General features: G+C 39.4%; 1 protein-coding gene across 7 annotated transcripts in view; it reads right to left on the reverse strand.

The window, feature by feature from the left end:
• Positions 1-19,738, reverse strand: part of LOC142404403 (disks large homolog 2) — an 800,410-nt gene that overhangs the window by 90,495 nt on the left and 690,177 nt on the right. For all 7 annotated transcript variants that reach the window (XM_075491172.1, XM_075491171.1, XM_075491177.1 and 4 more), the window contains one exon: positions 8,533-8,647. In XM_075491172.1, the coding sequence (XP_075347287.1) occupies positions 8,533-8,647 (115 nt within the window). The remainder of the gene's footprint in view (positions 1-8,532; positions 8,648-19,738) is intronic.

Below are 19,738 nucleotides of genomic sequence, written 5' to 3' on the forward strand. Positions count from 1 at the left end.
TCACTTTTACCCCCCCTGCACTGACGGATCACGTTCTGAGTCTCTGCTTAGAAATGAGGCTGTCTGAAACTGTGACTGGCTTGGTTATAGAAATTTCAAACAAATCCTATTCCCACACGTGGCCAAGTTCTTCATCATCATCTTCTGGCTTGGAAATTATTCTAGCTGACACTTTCCTGCTGCATGAGGCTCCAAACCAGAAAGCAGGCAGTCCCACTAGGGAACTGGAAAGCAGAATATATGTGCAATGAAAAGCTATTAAAGCATCTCTTAGGAAAAGAAAAGGTGCGCTGCTTCTTTAGAAGAGACATCACATGTCGAGCGTATTACCTGTTCTGGGACATTATTTCAATAACTTACGAAACAGAACAATAAGAAAAATGGCCAGAAGTGTGTACTACTTACTCCTACTGAAGCTGCTAATAGAAAAGTTGTTTCAGCAGGCATTAATAATTCAGCACTGAGGACATGATTTCAGGTCTCAGCCAGTTATTTCATATCTAACAAGTTTTACAGATAATGTAAAGATAAGATGAATTAGACAAGAATGACTTTGATAAGGAGCTGCTTTATATTCTGTTTTATATTCTGAACTTTAGGCAGAGCTTGTTATCTGAGATTACTGTAGGCTGCGGTTTATTCATGCGGGGCTCAGTCCTTCGAGATGCTCAGTACCATGTGCATTAGCTCTTAATCTTGAAAACAAAGTATTCAATGATTTGCAAAGCTACAACCAGGTAGAAATAAATCTGCTTTTGTCCCTTTTCAGCACAACTGGAGAATCATCCTTGATAAAAGGTTTGCTGGGCTGTTGGTTCATGCTGCAGCTAATGATGCATCAGACCATGGCTCAGGAAGGAATCTGTTGGACTCATTTTATACTGGGTACCTAAGACTAGCAGATCTGATAAACATGAAGATGTGAAGGAGAGAGGTGGTGTCAGAAGCAGAGATGAGACTGTTTTGACTGATGTGTTTACATGTTCAGTTTTCACTCTCCATTAACTGCTTTTTCTTTGTCTGTGAAATATTGTTAAAAATTGCAAACTAACCTCATTTTTCCTTAACTGTTCATTAGCACCAACACTTCAAAAAAGTATCAGATGAATAAGAAGTGTAGGAATTGTTAGGAAAAACTGTAGTAGCTTGTGAGGTGGCTAATAGTTTCAAATAACTATATATCAAATATATTGATTTTCACAGTCCTAGGGTATAGGTGAGGCATAGGGTGGTTTTTTTTAGCACCAAAATGCCATCAAGCTCTAAGCCTAAAGGCCTTTGAATTGTGAATACTCGAAGACTAATAATTCTCACATCCATCTTTCAACTGAATGGCAACACTGCTGTGTGTCTTAGTTAAGGCACTTCAGTTAAGGACCTATGAAAACTTCATGGGCATAAAGTGTGGAAAGCTCACAGCTTCCGCTGACGCCAGTGAGAGGCCACCTCAGAAAAACCCAACCTCTCTCCAGATATACCCCGCTCTTCAATTTTTAGTTGAATTTTTAAATTTCTCATTTAGTCTGCACTTACTGCAGCAGGATGAGGAACACGGTACTTTTTGTAAATGCCAAAAAAGTGATCCTCCAAGCAAATAAACAGTCTGCGTTTCACAAGAAAGCATTATATTTGCATTGCCAAAGACAAGAGTTGGTCTCATTTTCCTTCTTCATTTTACAGATAGTCACAGGTTCTGTGAGCCAGATACTTTTGCTCTAAACATGAATTTCAAAATAATACTGGATTTATTGCCCACTGTATTAGGTGATTCTTGTCTTCCAGCATAACCATCATCCTTCTCTGTTCCTCAGCGTCTCTGTTAATAAAGACCTGAGTGAATAGTTATTCAACTATACTGGTTCAGCTCCTGAACATCCACCTGGGGAAAGGTCTCTCAAGCACACAGAGTGACTCTCCTTGCTTTGAAAAATAAAGATTTGCACTATTTCCTTGGTTCTGAATCTGAGCAGCTCTCACTGTGAGAATACTGGTGCCAGCAGGATCTGGAGAAGACTCTGTATTCAGAAAAAGAACAGCTAAAACGTAGTAATTGCATATTCAGAAACTCGTACTTAACCAGGACACGTGAAATGAGTAACATCCCAAGCAGGTTTCAATTTTCCAGTCTGAAATGGCATTTCAAGTACAACAGCCCATTGCACGAGTGTAGTTATGTGCATACCTATCTGACCATTTCCAAACATGTCTGCTAAATACTGTCATAAACCCCAGCTTTCTATTATGCCATCTAGCACAGATTTTCTGAATGCATGTTTCCATTCTGTACTATAATTTGGACCAATTCAATTGCCTAAGAATAACCCAAGGTAAATGAACAAACTGTACTAAAATTCCACTTTCCTCCACTTACTGTTCAGTAAAGAGAATTCCGATAGTTTCTGTCGTGCCATTAAAGTACACGCACGGCTATGTAAGCTCTAACTATTTCCCCATCAAAATCAAACAATAATGCCTAGGTGCCAAACTCACCCACATTCAGTGTCTGGAAATCTAGATTGACCTACAGTGCTCTGAAGCTGAAAGAAATGTACGGTGTGATGCCATAGCTGGAATCATAAACTCATCCAGCTTGACGACCATGCACTGAACACATGTGTATCCTCAATAGCTCTCAATAGAGCTAACGAAAGTGGCAAATGAATTTAGAAGGAAACCTGGGGGATAAGACTATGGGGAACAAACCAGCCTGTTTAAACAGGACTGTCAGTGTTTCAAAGCTATGTTGCAGTGTTTTACTGAAACACACAGCAGAAGCATTCACAGACAACAGCCAGCGCGCCTGATGTTACAGCTTCTTCAAGAGATGTATATGCACACTCTGCGTGTGTGAGAGAGAGAGAGAGAAAGAGAAAGACATTCAGTGTGGGTGGGATTCAGGTCACACAACTTTAAGTGTCTCTAATATAGATGTTTACATCTCAGCTAATCACCTGAGCCTCCTTCCACTCAACTGTGAGAAACAAGACATTTTTAGGGCATGATTCGCCAGAGCAATTTTAGATGTCTACTTCTGGATGAGATGAATTGTACTCTGAAGGTGCCAAGTGCACTCCACTGACTCAAGAGGGATACTAGGCAACTAGCTTAAGTGAAGATGTTTGCAATGTATATGTGGATATAGCATATATTTAACATTAACATATATCTATTTGGATTTTCTTTATATATTTATATATATATATTCTCTCTCCTTGCAATGAGTATTTAGGTATGACAATTTCATACCTCTCTCTCTGGTTCCCTCAGTGCCTTCCTCTGAAAAGCCCTCATGAAATTATATCTTTATCACATTTCTCCTTCCAGATCTACATCGTAGAGCTTTCCCTCACCCAGTCTGATGTTACCACGTGTTCAGGTTTCACTACCAGAATGTCTCCAAGAATTGCATTTCTCATGTGGATTTCAGACTGCATCGCAACCTGCTGTGCAGCTCTCCCAGGAGAATTTTGCCCACGGAGCCTTCACCTGATGCTCACTGGCCTATGGAGGTTTGGTGATTGTAACAGATATTACATAAAAGCAGCCCCAGATACCAGATTCAGTCTTCACAAACTGCCTCAGCCAAACTTCAACTATAACTCAGCAAAGTTCCCGAGTGAGAATTTCTGTGATTTGTTGAAAATCAAAGTCTCTCTAAGTAAGTGATATGGCATCATGCTGATTTCTAAGAAGTTCAGGAAATGTGTATAAAGGTGTCTAACACCTAATGGAGAATTCATTGTGCAGGAAATTGGATTAACAACCCAAAGGACCTCAACCTTGACTTTCTTTCAGCTGCTGCTAAGTTGCTATGACAAATCTTCAGATTCTGTTCCTCATGGCTCAATAAAAAATGAACCAGAACGCCCTCATTTTTAACACATAATGCTTTGTGTTTGTACAGCACATGCCTATCAAAGCTGTGAAATGCTTAGCACTAGTTTCAGCTAGAAGAAGACAAAAATGTAGCGGACTAAGAGGCACTATTTGCACTGTGCACAGTTTTTATAATTAGTGCAGCGTACGATGGAACAAAAAGATTGATCCTAAACTTCCTGATCTTATTGGGAAGAGGCTCTGCCCTTGGTTACACTTCCCATTGTAGTGTTCTCCCCTGGACAGTTGGTGGAGAGGCAGCTCCAGAAGCACTTCTTCTGCTGAAATTACAGCTGGATCCAGCCCTGTCCCAGCTCTGATTTCCATACCCGCCTTTTCATCCAACTGTACGATTCACATTGCGCTGATATATTTAAAAGTAGTGCTGAAGTTGAAATATCTGCATTTCAGTAAGCTCAACCAGTCCCTTTATACAGGGCAACAAGTAGCCGTGATTAGGTGGAATGATGTTTGGTCACCAATGGTATTGAACAGATTTTAAACTGTGAAGTGGCAATGAAAGGGTTGGGGTGCGTGTGTAGCTTTTGAGTTGTTTCTGCAGAGTGATACACTTCCACAGCACCTGTTTGTGGCTTTGGACAATTGGAATTTTTAATTATAGATATTATTTCATAGATAATTATAGATATTAAGCTGTCTGGTTTGAATAAAGATTTAAAAGTGCCGCGACTGTTTATTCTAAGCTTATCTAATTATTTTTCATCTGTAAACCAACAACAGACTGTAAGAAGGTCATTCTTGGATACCAGATGATTCCTGAAAGCCTTTTCTTTGTACATCTAGTAGCAATTACTGAAGTATCTACTTCTACCATCAGAAATCTATCACAAGTACTTCAAGCTCAGGAGGAATCTAGTAAATCAACAGGAAAAACCCTTCATCATGGTTAAGCTCTCAGTTTCTTCCAAAGCTTGGCAATTTTATACTAAAGTTTCAATGGCTGCTTGCATTCACCAAAATTTTAAAGGACTGTACTTCTCTGATGCATAACTGTTCAAAAGGCTGTCATGTTCCATAGCCTGTGGGTTAAATATCATGATCTGGCACTTCCTAAGAGTATCAATAGTAACCACATGTAGCCTGAAAAATTTGACTACGGATCTGGACCTAGAAGGACAAAGCAAAGCACGTATCTATTTCAAGACAACCAAGTATATAAACTTACCAGAGCAGATTTTAAAACCTTGAGCCACAAAGACAAAAAGGAAGATACGAGTTTGCATAAGAAACACTAACCCCCCCGCCATGTATGTATATAGCACAGCATTTAGCTGGTGATGGGTTTGTTTACTTTCCTCATTAATCATGAGCTGATGGCTGAATTCCAATGAATTAAAAAGGATAATAGCAGAAATTTTTTTAGCCTCGCATTTCAGTTATTGAATTCAAATTAAGTTCATTCACCTTCACCAACAATTAAATTATAAACAATAAAATTTGCTATGTTTCATATCTATTCTCTCACTTTCTTCTTTTCTTTCTGTATTTCTTTTCCTCAACGGAGATATTTAGTGTCAAAGAGGATGTGGGCTCCCAAAAGAGTTAACAACATTTCCTACTGCTCCATCCTCCCCTGAAGTCCCATTCTTTGCCTTTAGTGTTGTGGACTTTCTGATAATATCCCAAACAGAGATTTAGGGTCTGTGATACAAAAAGAACAGTACTGAAAAAAATTTTTCAAGAAATTCCTGGGAAATATTCCAGGAGGCATCAGGAAGACAGACTGGGATAAAGAAAGAAAAAAAAAAAATCAGAAACATCAGAGTATGCACAGATAAAAGATCATGTCAAACAGCTACACAATTTCTTCTGAACGAATCATTCTTGATTGCTTTCCTGTGGTTGTATACACTGCTTAAGCGTGACTTTTAATTGCTTTCAGCCAACTACATCTAGTCCTACATCCCCATATTATCCTATCCCCATATTAAATTTTACCTCACGTCATTTAATATAACTTCTTTTATATATCTCAATTAAAAATGCCATGCTATTTTAGTAGGGGCTGGTTGGGGAAATCACAGACTGTAAGGTAAAGAAGAAAACCCTGCATTCAATGAACCCTGCATCCACTGGCAAATCTGTTTACAGAGCTTTGCTTTTTCTCACCCTCTTTTCTGTTGGCTTTTCTATGAGCAGATAATGACACTTATTTTCAATTATTACAACCTATATGAACCTTAATTTATTTCTTTGCACTGCCTAGAACATAGTTATTTACTTTGATTAAGCTCTCTGGCTAAAAAATAACTATGCTTGTACTCAGTGAAGGACAGCAAAATCACTACATCCCAAAGAAAGGCAAACAGCAAACTTGAATCATAAACTTGGCATTACAGCTACAGATTTGCAGCATATGGTAATTTGCCTCTAGTTCTCTTGCACATGCTGACCAAAATAATCCATTGAAACAGAAATGTCCTGAGTTGTAAGAATACAAAAAAAAAAAGCAAGCTAAATCCAAGACTTTTTACATGAGTCCCTTGCTGTAAAGAGTTTATCCATAAAGTGAAAATTTCAGTCTCTGAAAGCACATTTCTGAGCCCACGTTCATTTTTTCCTTAGTGTCTAATGTAGACATAAGTTACCTTTGTAATTAGTGTATATGATTTGAACTAACAGTGCCTAGTACAATGCTGCAGGCTCTGCTGCACTACAAACATATTATAATAATATGTAAAATACAGAGCCTCTCAAACAGACTTCTCAGAGTTGGACACAGCCAATTGTGTGGGTTTGACTGCAAAAAATTTATGCTAACAAAAGTGACTGAGGCTTTTGAGGTTTTCTGCTTGAAAGGTTTGGGGCATTTTTTGGAATGACTCTGGAATAAAAGAACAGTTTTTGCATTTATGGTTTGGGAAGTGATATTTAGATATGCAGCTAAGACATCAAAGATTCCTGCAGTGAAGCACCAGGGCATATCAGCTTAGTGAGACAGACCACATCCAGAATTCATGAACTAGGAGAAAACCAGGCTCATCGGTGCATGCAGAGCAATACCATATAGAAGAACTAGGCTAGTCCAGATGCAGCACAGATATATTAGCTTGGCTCAGTGTGCAAGCTAAATAAGCCTCAGTTCTCAGCAGGGCTTACCAGGCCGATGCTGACACAGGGGTAATTGAGCTTTGCTGCAGCTCAGACCAGTAAGTTGTTCAGGACCCTGTGTTAGCCCTTTGTGTGTACACCTGAATTGACTTGCGGTTACTGGCTTGGACTTCTTGCACCATTGTTCCCCATATTTTGGGTTCCTGGCTTACCTCAAGCAAAGTAAGCTTGGATCTATCCCTACATGTCCAATGACTGTAGCTTTTCATAAAATGCAAATTCAGGGAGCTGACCAAAGCTCTTGACGACAGAGTCACTCTGTGTTTGGTCTGGAAAAAACCTACTGCAGGTGGAATAGCTCCAGAAGTAAACACAAAACCGGAGAGGTCAGAGAAGGTTAGAGATGCATCGAAAATCATGACACTTCTAACCTGACCTTGCCCAACAGCAAGGTCACTGGTAACAGTGATCCATATCCTTTCAGTCCTTGCTCTTTCTGGCAGCAGTACCAATGAGGGCTTCATGTGGTTGCTGCCCACTAGAATAAGACATGCATGCTAACATTTAAGTTTTCCCTTTCTTCTCTGCTACCTTATCCCTTCATGCTGAGGGCATAATGACAAAATGTAGAATTTAGCCTTAATTGGATCTCTGCAATGTTATCACCTGAATTAGCTCCCCCATGAATAATTATCACCGCCTGGAGGCTGACAAATTGCTTCCCTCTACTTCATGATTGTCAGGAATTTCAAATTATATGCTGAGCATGGGGGGAAAAAAATGAAAATGAAAAGCCTAGAGAAGCATAATTATTAAGATTATTAAAATATTTGCCACAGAGTCCCATAGTCTCCCTGAGTCCCAAAAGGCGTGAGTGACAGGAAGAACTTTGCTAGGGGCAGTTGGGCAACACCCAGTCTTTCACCCAGCGATGGCTACGGCAATAGACTTGCACAGTCAAAGCAAAACTATAACCACTGCTACCGCCTGGCTCACAGTTAGGCAGTTCCTACGTTATTGACTACCCCATTTAAGCTATGTACATCAGCTTCTTCAGCATCTCATCTGCATATTTGATCTTGCTAGGTAGATGGTAAATTCTTTGTAGCGTAGACTGATAGAAGGGTAAACATATGCAAGGGGATAGCAGCAGATTGTCATGCATTTAGAATAGCATACAATAGTCCTTGCTTTGTAAGAACAAGGTCTTGGAGAAAAAAGTGCTCTTTATGAGAACAATGATTCCATGTCTGGGCAAGGCCTCACACAGAAACGCAATGCGTCACTACACCACAATATCCATCTCAGGTATCGAAAGAGCTGACAACTGGTAAGAAATCTTCATCTCATAAAACCAAATCACTATAAAAGTATAATGCTCTTTGAAAATGGCTTGAAACAATCGGATTAAGCAATAGGGCTTTATCCAATTTTCACATTAATGATGCTGTGCTTGTAAGATTGATGCATTTCTCAGTTCAATTCAATGCAGTTCCTGAAACTTCTTTCCCACCTTGCTGAATCCACAACACATAGACAAGGTAGCTGCCAACATATTCCCAGGAGAAAGCTCTCCCTGCTTACCTGACATACAGTGACCTCTTCTGATTAGTCCTCAGGGAGCCGGACCCAGAACTCATGCTGTGATTCATCATCTGCTCACGCAGGTCATGGATTTTTGCCTCAAACCGAGCGTACTCTAAGGAGATAAAGAAACAGAGAATAAAGATATTTTAGTTTTCTTGACCTATATAATCATTAGGGCTGCTAAATGCAAATTAATATTAAATTAATGAGTGTAAGGCATGTCCTGAAAATTGAGGTCTAATAGAATCTCTCGTTAATATATTACCTTAGGTAAATATAAGCCCTCTTTATTGTGGTACCTGAACATTTCAGCACTGACTATGTGAAAAGTCAAATAGCTAGACCCTCTCCTGCAGTTTCAGGAAAGGAAAGGAGGTTTAAAGTGTGTTACCAAATATCTTTCAGTCTGCCAAAAGGATGTCGAAAGCAGTTTTCTGCTATATCATTCCTCCTTCCAAACAATGAGACACCTTGTTAGGGACTGGGATGATGCACTGAAGTTACTAATGAGTCAAGCATTTAGTGTAAAATCCCACTGAACTGAAGGAGATATATCAAAGTCTAATTATCGCTGATGCAGCTGTGAAATTGTTGTATGAGCAATAAGCCACCTTATTTACCCACCCACTGAGGAATGAGCTCTGTTTCTTTTAAATAGGTGGAGCCATAGCTCCGTCTTAGGGTGGGTGATCCCAGAAACTCCAGACCTGTTTAAGCTGCATAAGATTAGTACAAAACCACCTCTCACAGCTTGTTCTCTTCCATAGCTCTGCTGGTAGCTTTGTAAAACGTTGTGACCTGCTGACCAGCAACATGGGACCAGCGTTGGGGCAAGGATTCAACTAGAAGTATATCATTTGGTGAGGCTCCTGTCTGAAAGGACACATCCCTCATACAACCTGCTCAACGGTCCCTCCTGCTGGCACATTCCCCTTGCTCATTGTGTGACCTAATGGGCTGAGTTTTGGTTTGCAAGAGGAAAAGTTGAAGTTTTGGACACAAGCTCTGATTCCTTGAAACCAACAACCTAAAGGCAATGCTCCAGCAACACAGAGAGTCATAATTCAACCTAAACCCAGGAAATCTACCAACGCAAACTAGAAGACTAACTTGAGGGGGTGTACAAAATCCATTTCACTGAGTCAGTGACACTTTGAAGAGTAAGATGTTGCAGACTGATGCCAGCAAAGAGAAGAAGATGTTCCCTGCACCTCAATGTTTTATTTCACTGCCTGCTTCAAAAGGAGGGTCTACATTTCCCCACAGGAAGTCTGGAGCAGAACTGAAACCAGCACACAAGGTTTCCTCCCGTAAAGGATGGAGGTACATCCCACCAGATCACACCACCTCTCAGTTTAAGCAAATAAATCTTTACTGTGCATTTATAACCTATTGGTCTGCTCCCTGTTTGTTGCTGTTCGAGCTACATGAGAATGCTGCAAGGCAGCAATATTCCTGTTTTCTCCTAGCAGAAATCTCAGCATTATTTTTGTTTGATCATTTGCTGTTCACGCTGGCTCGGTTCCCAGACTGTCTAGATGCTTTGCAACAACAACTAATTAATTTTATTCAGTGCCCTTTAACTTTTCATTGGACAATAACATTTGACCTTTCCAAGATCCCACATTTTGCATAGACACTAGCTACCTTCAAGCTGGCTTAGCAGAGTAGTTTGATTTGGGTGTTTGTGTTTGGTTTTTTTCCCTCTTCTTCTTCTTACTTGATGCAATTTAACTCCCTTTCCATTGAGCTTCTTTGGCATTACCTACTGAGTTTGTTAAGTGACAGTGCCTACTTTGCCAATCAGCTGGGAACCACTGCTGTGGTATAAGACTCTTCAGTCTTCCCACACACCTATGACTTCACTGACTGCAGCTGAAATTCTGTATGTCAGGAGAAGAGACACTCCTACATGCAGACTGTATTTCAGATTTATTCTGTAGCTTGTTTCTTGCTCATTTCTTTCACCTAGAGTACATCTTTAAAATTCTCAGTGATTTAAAAGCCCAAATCCTCAGCAGAACTAAGGCTCCTACAAACCTGTGTTGTTATTTAAAGTGGAGTTTAGTTTTGAAGTGTTTATCCCAGTGTAGGATTTGTTTGCTCTGTGTGAGTCATATTTGTTCTATTCCCCCACTCTAGAATTTATTTAGTAAATAATCATCTTCCTGGCAAGGCTTTGTTTAACTTTTATTTCATTATAACGAATTTAACATTTCTTCTTGGCAAATAGGAAAGGTGATCTTAAAACCAAAAAGCTTGTACTTCTCTTCCTCATCCAGTGTCAGTCCTCTGCATACAGACAGAATACTACAATTTTAAGGGTCATTACTAGCTCTCTTTCATGTGTGGTGGCTACACTGAAGAAGACGGTAAACATACAGTGTAATTCAGCTTCTTTGATGTTTTACATCTGGGCGAGGCCAAAGATATGAATGATTTACATCAGAGCAGCTGTAATGGCAGCTTTGCCTTTAATAAGCAACCATATCCCAGGCAGACTCTGTATTGAGGTGTGGGAGTAACTCCCCAATTGAGACAGCGATCTGGAGAGTGAGAAGGGAGGATTGAAAATCTGACTCTCTCTAGCACAGCATCCAGCTATTTGCAACTTGAACACCAGCTCCTGAGATACTCAAGTGACTACAGCTTGGTCAGATGATGATATTATAGCTTGTGTTCTGACTTCAGAGCACACTTGTAGTTTAACTGATTTTCACTGACTGTAAATTTATTCTGAATTTAATACTCTTTCTCTTTCTGGAAGATATTTTGAAACCACAACTCATCTTAAAATTTGTCTAGTAAGTGTGTGATGGAAGTTCAGGGTTCAAGCTCCTGCTCCCTGCTTGACAGTAAAAAATACAGAAGTACTAATGATAGTTCTGTTACTTCATGTTCTTGAGATATTCTTTCCTTTGGATTGAAATACATAGATAATTTGAAAATAACCAAATTTATGGGCCTATATTTTCTCACAGTACCTTCTTCATATTTATGCATCAAAAAATACTGAAATGTACACCTGTCCCTTCCTCCTGACAAATGCCTGGACCAACAATTGCCAGGCCATCAATACAGGTAGTATTTAACCCAGCTCAGATCAGCTTCTTTAATCTCTGTCCTCTTAGTTCTCCTACTGATGCCTAGATACTACAGTGACGGCTACATTTGAAATGTGAACAGAAAAAGAAAGAGTGATGCTCCATTTCTGCCATCAGAACTGCTACGGCAGTCCTGCCCACTGGGAAAAAGTCCTTTTTTCTTAACACTTCTTTATATATGGGGTCATTCCAGAGGAGCTGTTTCCTAATAGCTTTGCATTTGCTAGGTGCACATAAGTGTCATTGCTAAAGTCCAGAAAACACTTCATGCTTCCTTCAAATTCAGCACTGAATCTAACTATCACAATTTCAAGGCTCCTACACAATTAAAAGGACACTGAGGTTGTGACATGCTGACAAGAAATACAGTTAAAGTTGATTCACTAATTTCATGCCCTTTAAAGAAAGGGAGAACAAAGAATATATCGCTGCTGGAGTGCATCATTAGCGAAATTTGCCAAATTTTACTTACCAAAATCCATCTGCAAAGGTCCTACCCATTGCCCGATTCACTAATGATCTAACAGACTAACTCTGGTAGCTTAAGAAACTGATAAAATTATGCATTAGATTAAAAGGGCGAATGGGTGAGTGAGCTGTAACCCATATTATTGCTGGGGTCAGACCAGATGATATAATGGTTTGTGCTGGTCTGTGGCTCTGGAAATGCTGTAAGAAACAGGGCAGATGAGACGGAGGGAGGTGTTTGTTCATACTCCACTTTAGAGCTGGCTCAGGGCTCACGGAAGTGTAGGTAGACCTGCATTTAGCTATCCCAAGGGTACAAATACAACTCGCTAGCCCTGGAGATGGGGAACTAGTGCTGTTGGGTGTGGGAGAGGAATTGCTGCTGCAAGGAATGCCCCAGCTGCAGGGACAGCAAGACCATTTTCAGGGCTCTGGCATTGACGTGTTGGGCTCTGTGTGGGCTGCCAGCCCCAGCAGTGCTGTCCCAAACAAGTGCCCATTTTTCCAGGGATCTGTTTTCTAAAGTTGGCTCTGCTCAACTCTCTGGGCAGTCAGGAGACAAAGAAGAGTCAGCTTGAATTGCTACAGTGTGAATTATCCTCAAGCCCAAGCAAGGCCAAAACTGAGTGTATTTATCAAACGCAGACACCAGTTTGAACAACTGACATTTGCCTGCTTCACACAGGGATCGTTAGCCTGAATATGCGGACAGGGAGCTGGTGTTTTTCCTTCTACCTCATTCTAACAGCTTGCCAGGTTCTATATCAGGGACTCACACATATTCTAACCGAATATCAATGCAGTCATTTGCCTTTCCAAAGCACTTGTACATGTTGAAAGGACTGGATAGACCTTTGGGAGTAATCTTCAAACACCTTGAACCTTCTCCTTAGTTCATATACTGAGAAATCAAAGCAAGGTAAATGGCCAGCCCCATTAAAAAACCATCCAAAACCCCAAACCCTAACAGTAATGCACTTAAACTGAAACTTCAAGTTTAGCTGGCCAGGATCAAAATTATGATCTACAAAATCCTGCCTAATCCACTTTGGCATCTGAGGGTATGCAGACACCAACATTTTTACTGCTGAAGTGATTTAGATACCTAAAATCCTGCCACCTCTTCTACAACTGTGCAGGTGGGTACCTACACAGTGGGGAGGAGTTGTTTTAACACACACACATCTCCCTTTTGAGTTTCCTATTGACGAGCTTTGACGGCCCATGATCTGACTCAGTACGCAAGCTGTTGGGAGTCACTCAACACTTAAGATTAAGTGTTGAGATTACTCAACACTTAAGTCTCTCCACATGTTGTGCAGGAAAATGCCAGGAGTTTGTGAGATCCATGGTGGATGCCTAGACATTAGGAATAGTTGGGATCAGTGTTGCTGTGACTTAGGTCCTTTCATATATATGGGGCAAAGACTTTTTGAATTAAAATAAGCAGTGTATTGAAAGTTTAAGTGCAAATTCTCCAAGTCCCTTCAGAAATGGCCTAAAAGGCTATGATACTTCAGCATACAAGAAAGCTCTTGGAAGTCTTAGATACATTTGAGAGACCAAAAATGAATGCAAGAAACCAAACCTCAAGAAATTTTTAGAAAATCGTAGTGAAAATAAAATAATTTCTAAATCTAAAAATAGCAAAGACAGAGATTTTATATCTGATGGTTTGATGCTACGTTTTGGTCATGTAAATAAAGCATAGCTATGATAAATGAATAAATATGCTGCAGCTCTTCTATGAGAAAAAGTTGCAGAATTTTATAAAGCTACATTACTGTTATTTTTCACTTTTATTATAAAGATTATAGCTTTGATTAAATTTAGAGAACATTAGAACAAAAAAGCCCCGATCCTACAAATAAAGTATAGTTAAGCAACTGAAATGCTGATGTATTATACAACAGTGAAAATAATAGTTCAGCATCACAGTCCAAGTCTTTATTAGTTTGAACTCTTTTAATGCTGGCATCTTTAGAGAGAGAGCAATTCTTTCTGTCAGCAGGTATCAAAATTTGCTTCCCTGTGTAATTCAGGATCATCACTGTTTACTTCTAGATGATAACGGATTTCCTAATTGCTGCTTTTGTGCTTCTAAAATAATGCATCTCTAATCCACTTCTGCAAATGGTGAAGCAGTGATGGCTATAATGCAAGTGGGAGGTTGCAAAAGGCAGCGTATATCTCTCGGACTCTGGGTGGGGGTGGAAGGAAAGTAAAACTCGAACTGTTCAATTTTAACAGACTACACTGCTTAAAAAACCAAACCAAAACAAAAAACTAGGAAGGCATTAGTTAGACAGAATTTTATAACCTCAAAAAGGGCATGTCGAAAAACTTTAGACACTATAATAAAGGAATAGCTGCCAGACCAGCTTCTCCATCGGTATCAATTTGGCATAATTTCAGTGGATCCAGGCCAGCTTGAACCTTCTGAGATTTTCTTCTGTTCTGTTTATGGGAACACAAATTGTGTGCCACTACAGCAAGTCATGAACTTATTGCCTTGGACATCTGAGATAGCAATGTGCATGATACTATTATTATGGTAACATTATTTATGCTATTTATGTAAATCTTTTTTCCCCCCTCTACCTCCTCTTAGCAGATGTCTTGGCTGAATTGTTTAAGATTTAAAATAATAGAAGAATGCTTTTCTTCCTACAGTGAGTATTTCCCATTTCTGCCCTTTGCCCACAGTGCTGTCCAGTCACCACTGTTTTACACATGGAGGTGAGAGGAAGGTGAGCAGACCAGCATCAAGACTTCAGAGGACTGGGTCTGATTCTTGCTTTTCTACAGATTTGCAGTGTGAACCTGGGTGAGTCACAAAGTCCTGGCACCTACGGCAGAGATATGGGTGCTACATTAACATTGTGTCTTTGGCTATGCCTACCAGATGCCTAGCATCCCACAGCTCTGGAAGCCTTTGAAACTACTGTAATACACATAAAAAGTGAAAGAGTGTGCAAAAAGATGTGAACTGCTAATACTTTTGGTTAGTATTTTATGTCTTCTGTTTATGATTTTTTTTTTGTTTCAATTTTTGCTAAAAATACCCTGACTGCTGTTTTTAGATGATTAGGAGGTCAATTCTATAGCTGTCTCATGTTGCAAGCAATTACACAGTAGGTTAATGATGGTGAAAAATCTTTGTGAGCTGTGGTAATTTCTGAAGAAACAAACAAGCAAGCATACTATGGTTAGGTACAGTTCACTGTACCTTTGCTTCTTATATCTTCCTCTGCCACGTCTGGTGTTGGCCACTGCTGGGGACAAAGTTCTGGGCAAGGCTGGCTTTGGATCTCACATTGAATGGCAAATGCTATGCTTTTAATAAGTCCAAAAGATAAATTAGATTTAACATCAAATAAATTCATCACTTGACAGGAAAAAATGCACACAATTCCGATGCCATCAATAGGCAATGCAATAGTGTGCATTATTTATTGGAGAAAGTGTTGCTCAAAAGGCATCGCTCCACTGAGCAACGGAACAAGTTATGCTGCTACTTCTTATCAGTCATATAACTCCCCTGAGCTCACTCAAAGGAAATGAAAAACACAGATTTCAATACTGGGGAAGGGAAGATACATTTACATTTTATTAGCTTTTATTAGTTTGAATATATCTGCTTGTTTTTATTGGAATATTTTCAACACACCTTTTTCAGGAACCTTTCAAAAATAATGACACAGGTATATTTACTGATTTTACTCATTGCTTTGGCCTTTAAAACTTCAGCACAGTAAGGCCATTAATGTCTTTTTCTTTGATATTGGTTGGTTGTCTTCCTTTACCAATATACAGGTATTTACACTTGAGCCTGTCTTCTAATTAAAGTTTCACGCTGTATATTTGTTCTGTAGCTGGCCTCATTGCCTAAACATCACTACTAACTTTATTTTCCTTTGCTTTATTACTGAAGATAATGCTTCTTCCATCTGTTGCACCATTAGATACAGCCCTTATATTGTGTTAGTTGTGAATATAAATACACCTGAAAAGATATCTTCCTCCCACGATATGTTCAGGAGACTAATATCATGCTCTATTCTTAGTCACAGGGAATATAATTCCAATCCAAATTAGTCTCTGGAAGCTTTAGTTTCAGAGACTTCATGCCTCATAATGAAAGACATGTACTAAAATAAATCAAGCTATTAGTGAGTGACAAGGACTTTGTATCCCACTGAGGTGTTATTCTACTTGTTCCCTTAAAGCCTATCCTTGGCTTATGAAGTGTCAGCCTGGACTTTCTCAGCTGGGAATTTCTTGCAGCTTCTTCCAACCATTGAAGAAAACTGCAAGCAACTCAATAGCTTTTAAAAACAAGATTTCAGGAACCTTTTTCCTGCACAGAATTTTACTGTATTCTCAAAAGTTTATCCCCCCCTTTATTTGAATTGGTGCACCCCTGAAGTAAACAAGACTGTTTGTGGCACTTCTTCAAATTCCCCAAGGCTCACACTGAGCTAACATCTTGGACAATGTTGTGTGTACACATGTCCAAGGAGGAGCAAGGCAAATAAAGAGCAGAGAGTCAGGTCTGAAACAACCGTACCACAACACATGGTCTGCCTTGGCAGCACAGTGTGAAATTTTGGAAAAGCTGGGCACATCACTTCACCCCAGGCATCCAACTTGCACAGCCACGCTTGCCCAGCAGAGCAGCATATGTCTCATTAACCTTGATAGCTTTGTAGGAGTTACTGTTTTGTACAGTGCAGAAATGTTTCAAGATATCTGGTGGTTTAGGCACAAAATGACTCTGTCAAGGTGAAAAAAAAAGCTTCCCTGCATTGGAATCTTCTTTCTTCAACAAATATTTATGAGGGACATTGCAAAGAAACAAAACCTTCTTTCTATTAATAGCTATGCTAATTAATTTAGCTATTTCGTCACCTCAGGCTAGTGGTGGAGGATCTTATTTTCAGACATTTATTCAATTTCCACAATTCCCCATCCAAACCCATTGTCCTGGGGCAATTGTAACTTATTATTTTTGCTTCGTTGCTTTTTCTTGCTTCTGCTTTTTACCAAGAGTAGTTCTATTTATTGGGAGTTGAGCATATTATACTGATTAGCCATATCTTCTTAATGATGAAGCTGGCTGAGCCTGCTTCCAGCTCTTAAAGACATGAATTGACATGAGGAAACAAAATACAGTGCTGACCACTTCTGGAGTATCTTAGGCATGGCAACACTGGGAAGCCATTTTGGTGGTCTTGACTAACCCCGTATCAATATTGGGTAGATCCTCCTCTTTTTCAGACTCTGATGGTAAATGATTCCTACCTGCCTCCAGCTGTTTATAAATTTCCTCCTTCCAAAGTCTCCTGAGTGCCCCACCTACCAGCTACACGGCTCACGTGAGTTTTCCCAAACACAGTTCAATAACAATGACCTGGGTTAGCCTGTTAAATCTATTTATGCTAACCTGGCTGAGTCTGATGGGTGCAGACTGGGAAGCACTCAGAAGCAAAACTGCCTGCAAATGTGAAGAGGGCAGGATACAGTGATATGGAGCTGGGAGCAGGTTGGGGCAGATGGCATCTTCCCCAGCACTGTTGTATGCAGAAGATGCCACCTTGTACTAAACCATGTTGGGAAAAGAAAGAGGGTACAACCCTACTTCATCATCTCTGCAATCAGTAACAACTTAATGTGACTAAAGAGACACATGACCTGCCTAGGAATTGTGGAAGAATCTTTTTGAAATAAAACTGGAAATGTAGACCAGTCTGACCTGCATGATTTTCAGACAAAAGTGGAAAAGAGACACTGCTAAATCAGGGCTCAAAACTCCCAAGTGAACTTTTATAAAAACTTACATGAAAACTTTCAAGCTAAGACATCATATGCCAGTTTTGTACTTATACTCCGTGAAATTCTGATATACTCAGAGTGGGAAGAGATAAAAAAGGGGTTCCTAAAAGACACTTGGGAAAAAAAGTTTCTTTCTGAAAATAGAGTGGTGGGGAAGCTAATGTGATTTTATTAATTTCATAAACCAGCATGAAAGCTGTAGCCTAAAGTAAAAAAAACCCTCAAAACGACAACCCACAAATCACTTACTTAAAAATTATAAGCTAAAGCAGAAAAGTAAATAGTAGCAAGAATACCAATACTACCTGATGTAATTGTTCGTATAACAGGATAGCCTTGCAGACTAGCAAAAGCACAGAGATCAGAAGAACCATCAGTAATACAACCAGAATCTTGGCAAAAGTGTTATGAGAATAAACATGGCTTGAACTGTTTTGCTATTATGATTAATACCATTTGCTAACATTGAATAATGCCATTTATAAATGATTGCTCCCTGACTTCAAAATCTGCTAGGTAAAAACTATGTCCCCCTGTAACCTTCACTTTCCTATACTCAGCTGTGCTGTTCTTCCAGACAAGGATATCTTCAGCCATCTCCTAAGGCTGTCTGGGACACACTATTGAATTAAAAAGAAGAACTGAGCAAAGACTGGAAACAAAACTATCCATTTTTACCATTGAAACAACTTAAAAAAAAAAATCCCAAATGTCCTGAACAAAAAAAGAAAAGTATGCAGAAAGGAATGAAATGGATAAAAACATTCCCACATGTGTATTGATCTTTTCTAAGAAGCAATATTGAGAGCAGCTGCAGAATTATATTAGTTTGCTAGAGCTTCCTGATTAAGGGGGATTACTGTTTCTAATACAAACAGGTAATAGGGAATGGTTGAGCACATTACAAGCCTGAATGAATTTACACAAGACAAATACCCACATTACCTCAGGATAAGTCATGCTCCCTGCATGCCTCTTATAAGGAATATTTTGAGTACTGTGCAATGAGATATCTAGGTTGCAAACATGTACGTTGTGCAATTGGCCACTAATTAGACATGGAGGCTCTAGTTGGTGGTCTGGATGCTCTGAAATGTTGATTAACTTGAGCATCAGATCATGTAAAATTGGAATAATGTCTGAAAAATCAGTGTAATACCAACAAATGCCTTGCAATTACTGCTGATACTCTTGACCTCATCATTCACAGAGCCACAGAAACCCACCTTTATGGCATAAGAGACTTAGTTGGAAAAAGGTCATCTTAATCAAGTCCAATTCCTGCTTTTACAGCAAATCAAAACCTAAAATACTGTGCATAAACTGTTCAAATACTTTCTTACAAGTAGTTCAATTTTGGCATTTCATAACTGTTGGAAGACCACACACAGAATCCAGTCCTCAAATGGTTAGACTCATTCTTCTAACTAAATCTAGCTGAAGCCTACTTATTGGCTTTTGCACCAACACAGTTCCTCTGTGTAAACTGCTCTTTTCCATTGTATATTGATTCTCATGACAGATTTACAGAGAGAACACAACTTCACCTACCAATCTCCATTTTGCTAAATAAACAATCCAATCTTGGTTTTCTGGTATGCTTGCCTCTCCTTTAGTTAGCTTTTTTTTAATCCTTGTTACAATGTTTAATCTGTCTTCACTGGTTTAAGTAGCAGTGTCTTACATCATGCAACATCAAATGACTTCCTGAAAAATCAGACATATTGCATCAATCATATTCCTCTTTCTAAAAATTAAATGTATTACCAAAGACTGATATCAAGAAAATTTTCCTG

Source organism: Mycteria americana, chromosome 1 (genome assembly GCF_035582795.1).
Source record: "Mycteria americana isolate JAX WOST 10 ecotype Jacksonville Zoo and Gardens chromosome 1, USCA_MyAme_1.0, whole genome shotgun sequence".
NCBI lineage: Eukaryota > Metazoa > Chordata > Aves > Ciconiiformes > Ciconiidae > Mycteria > Mycteria americana.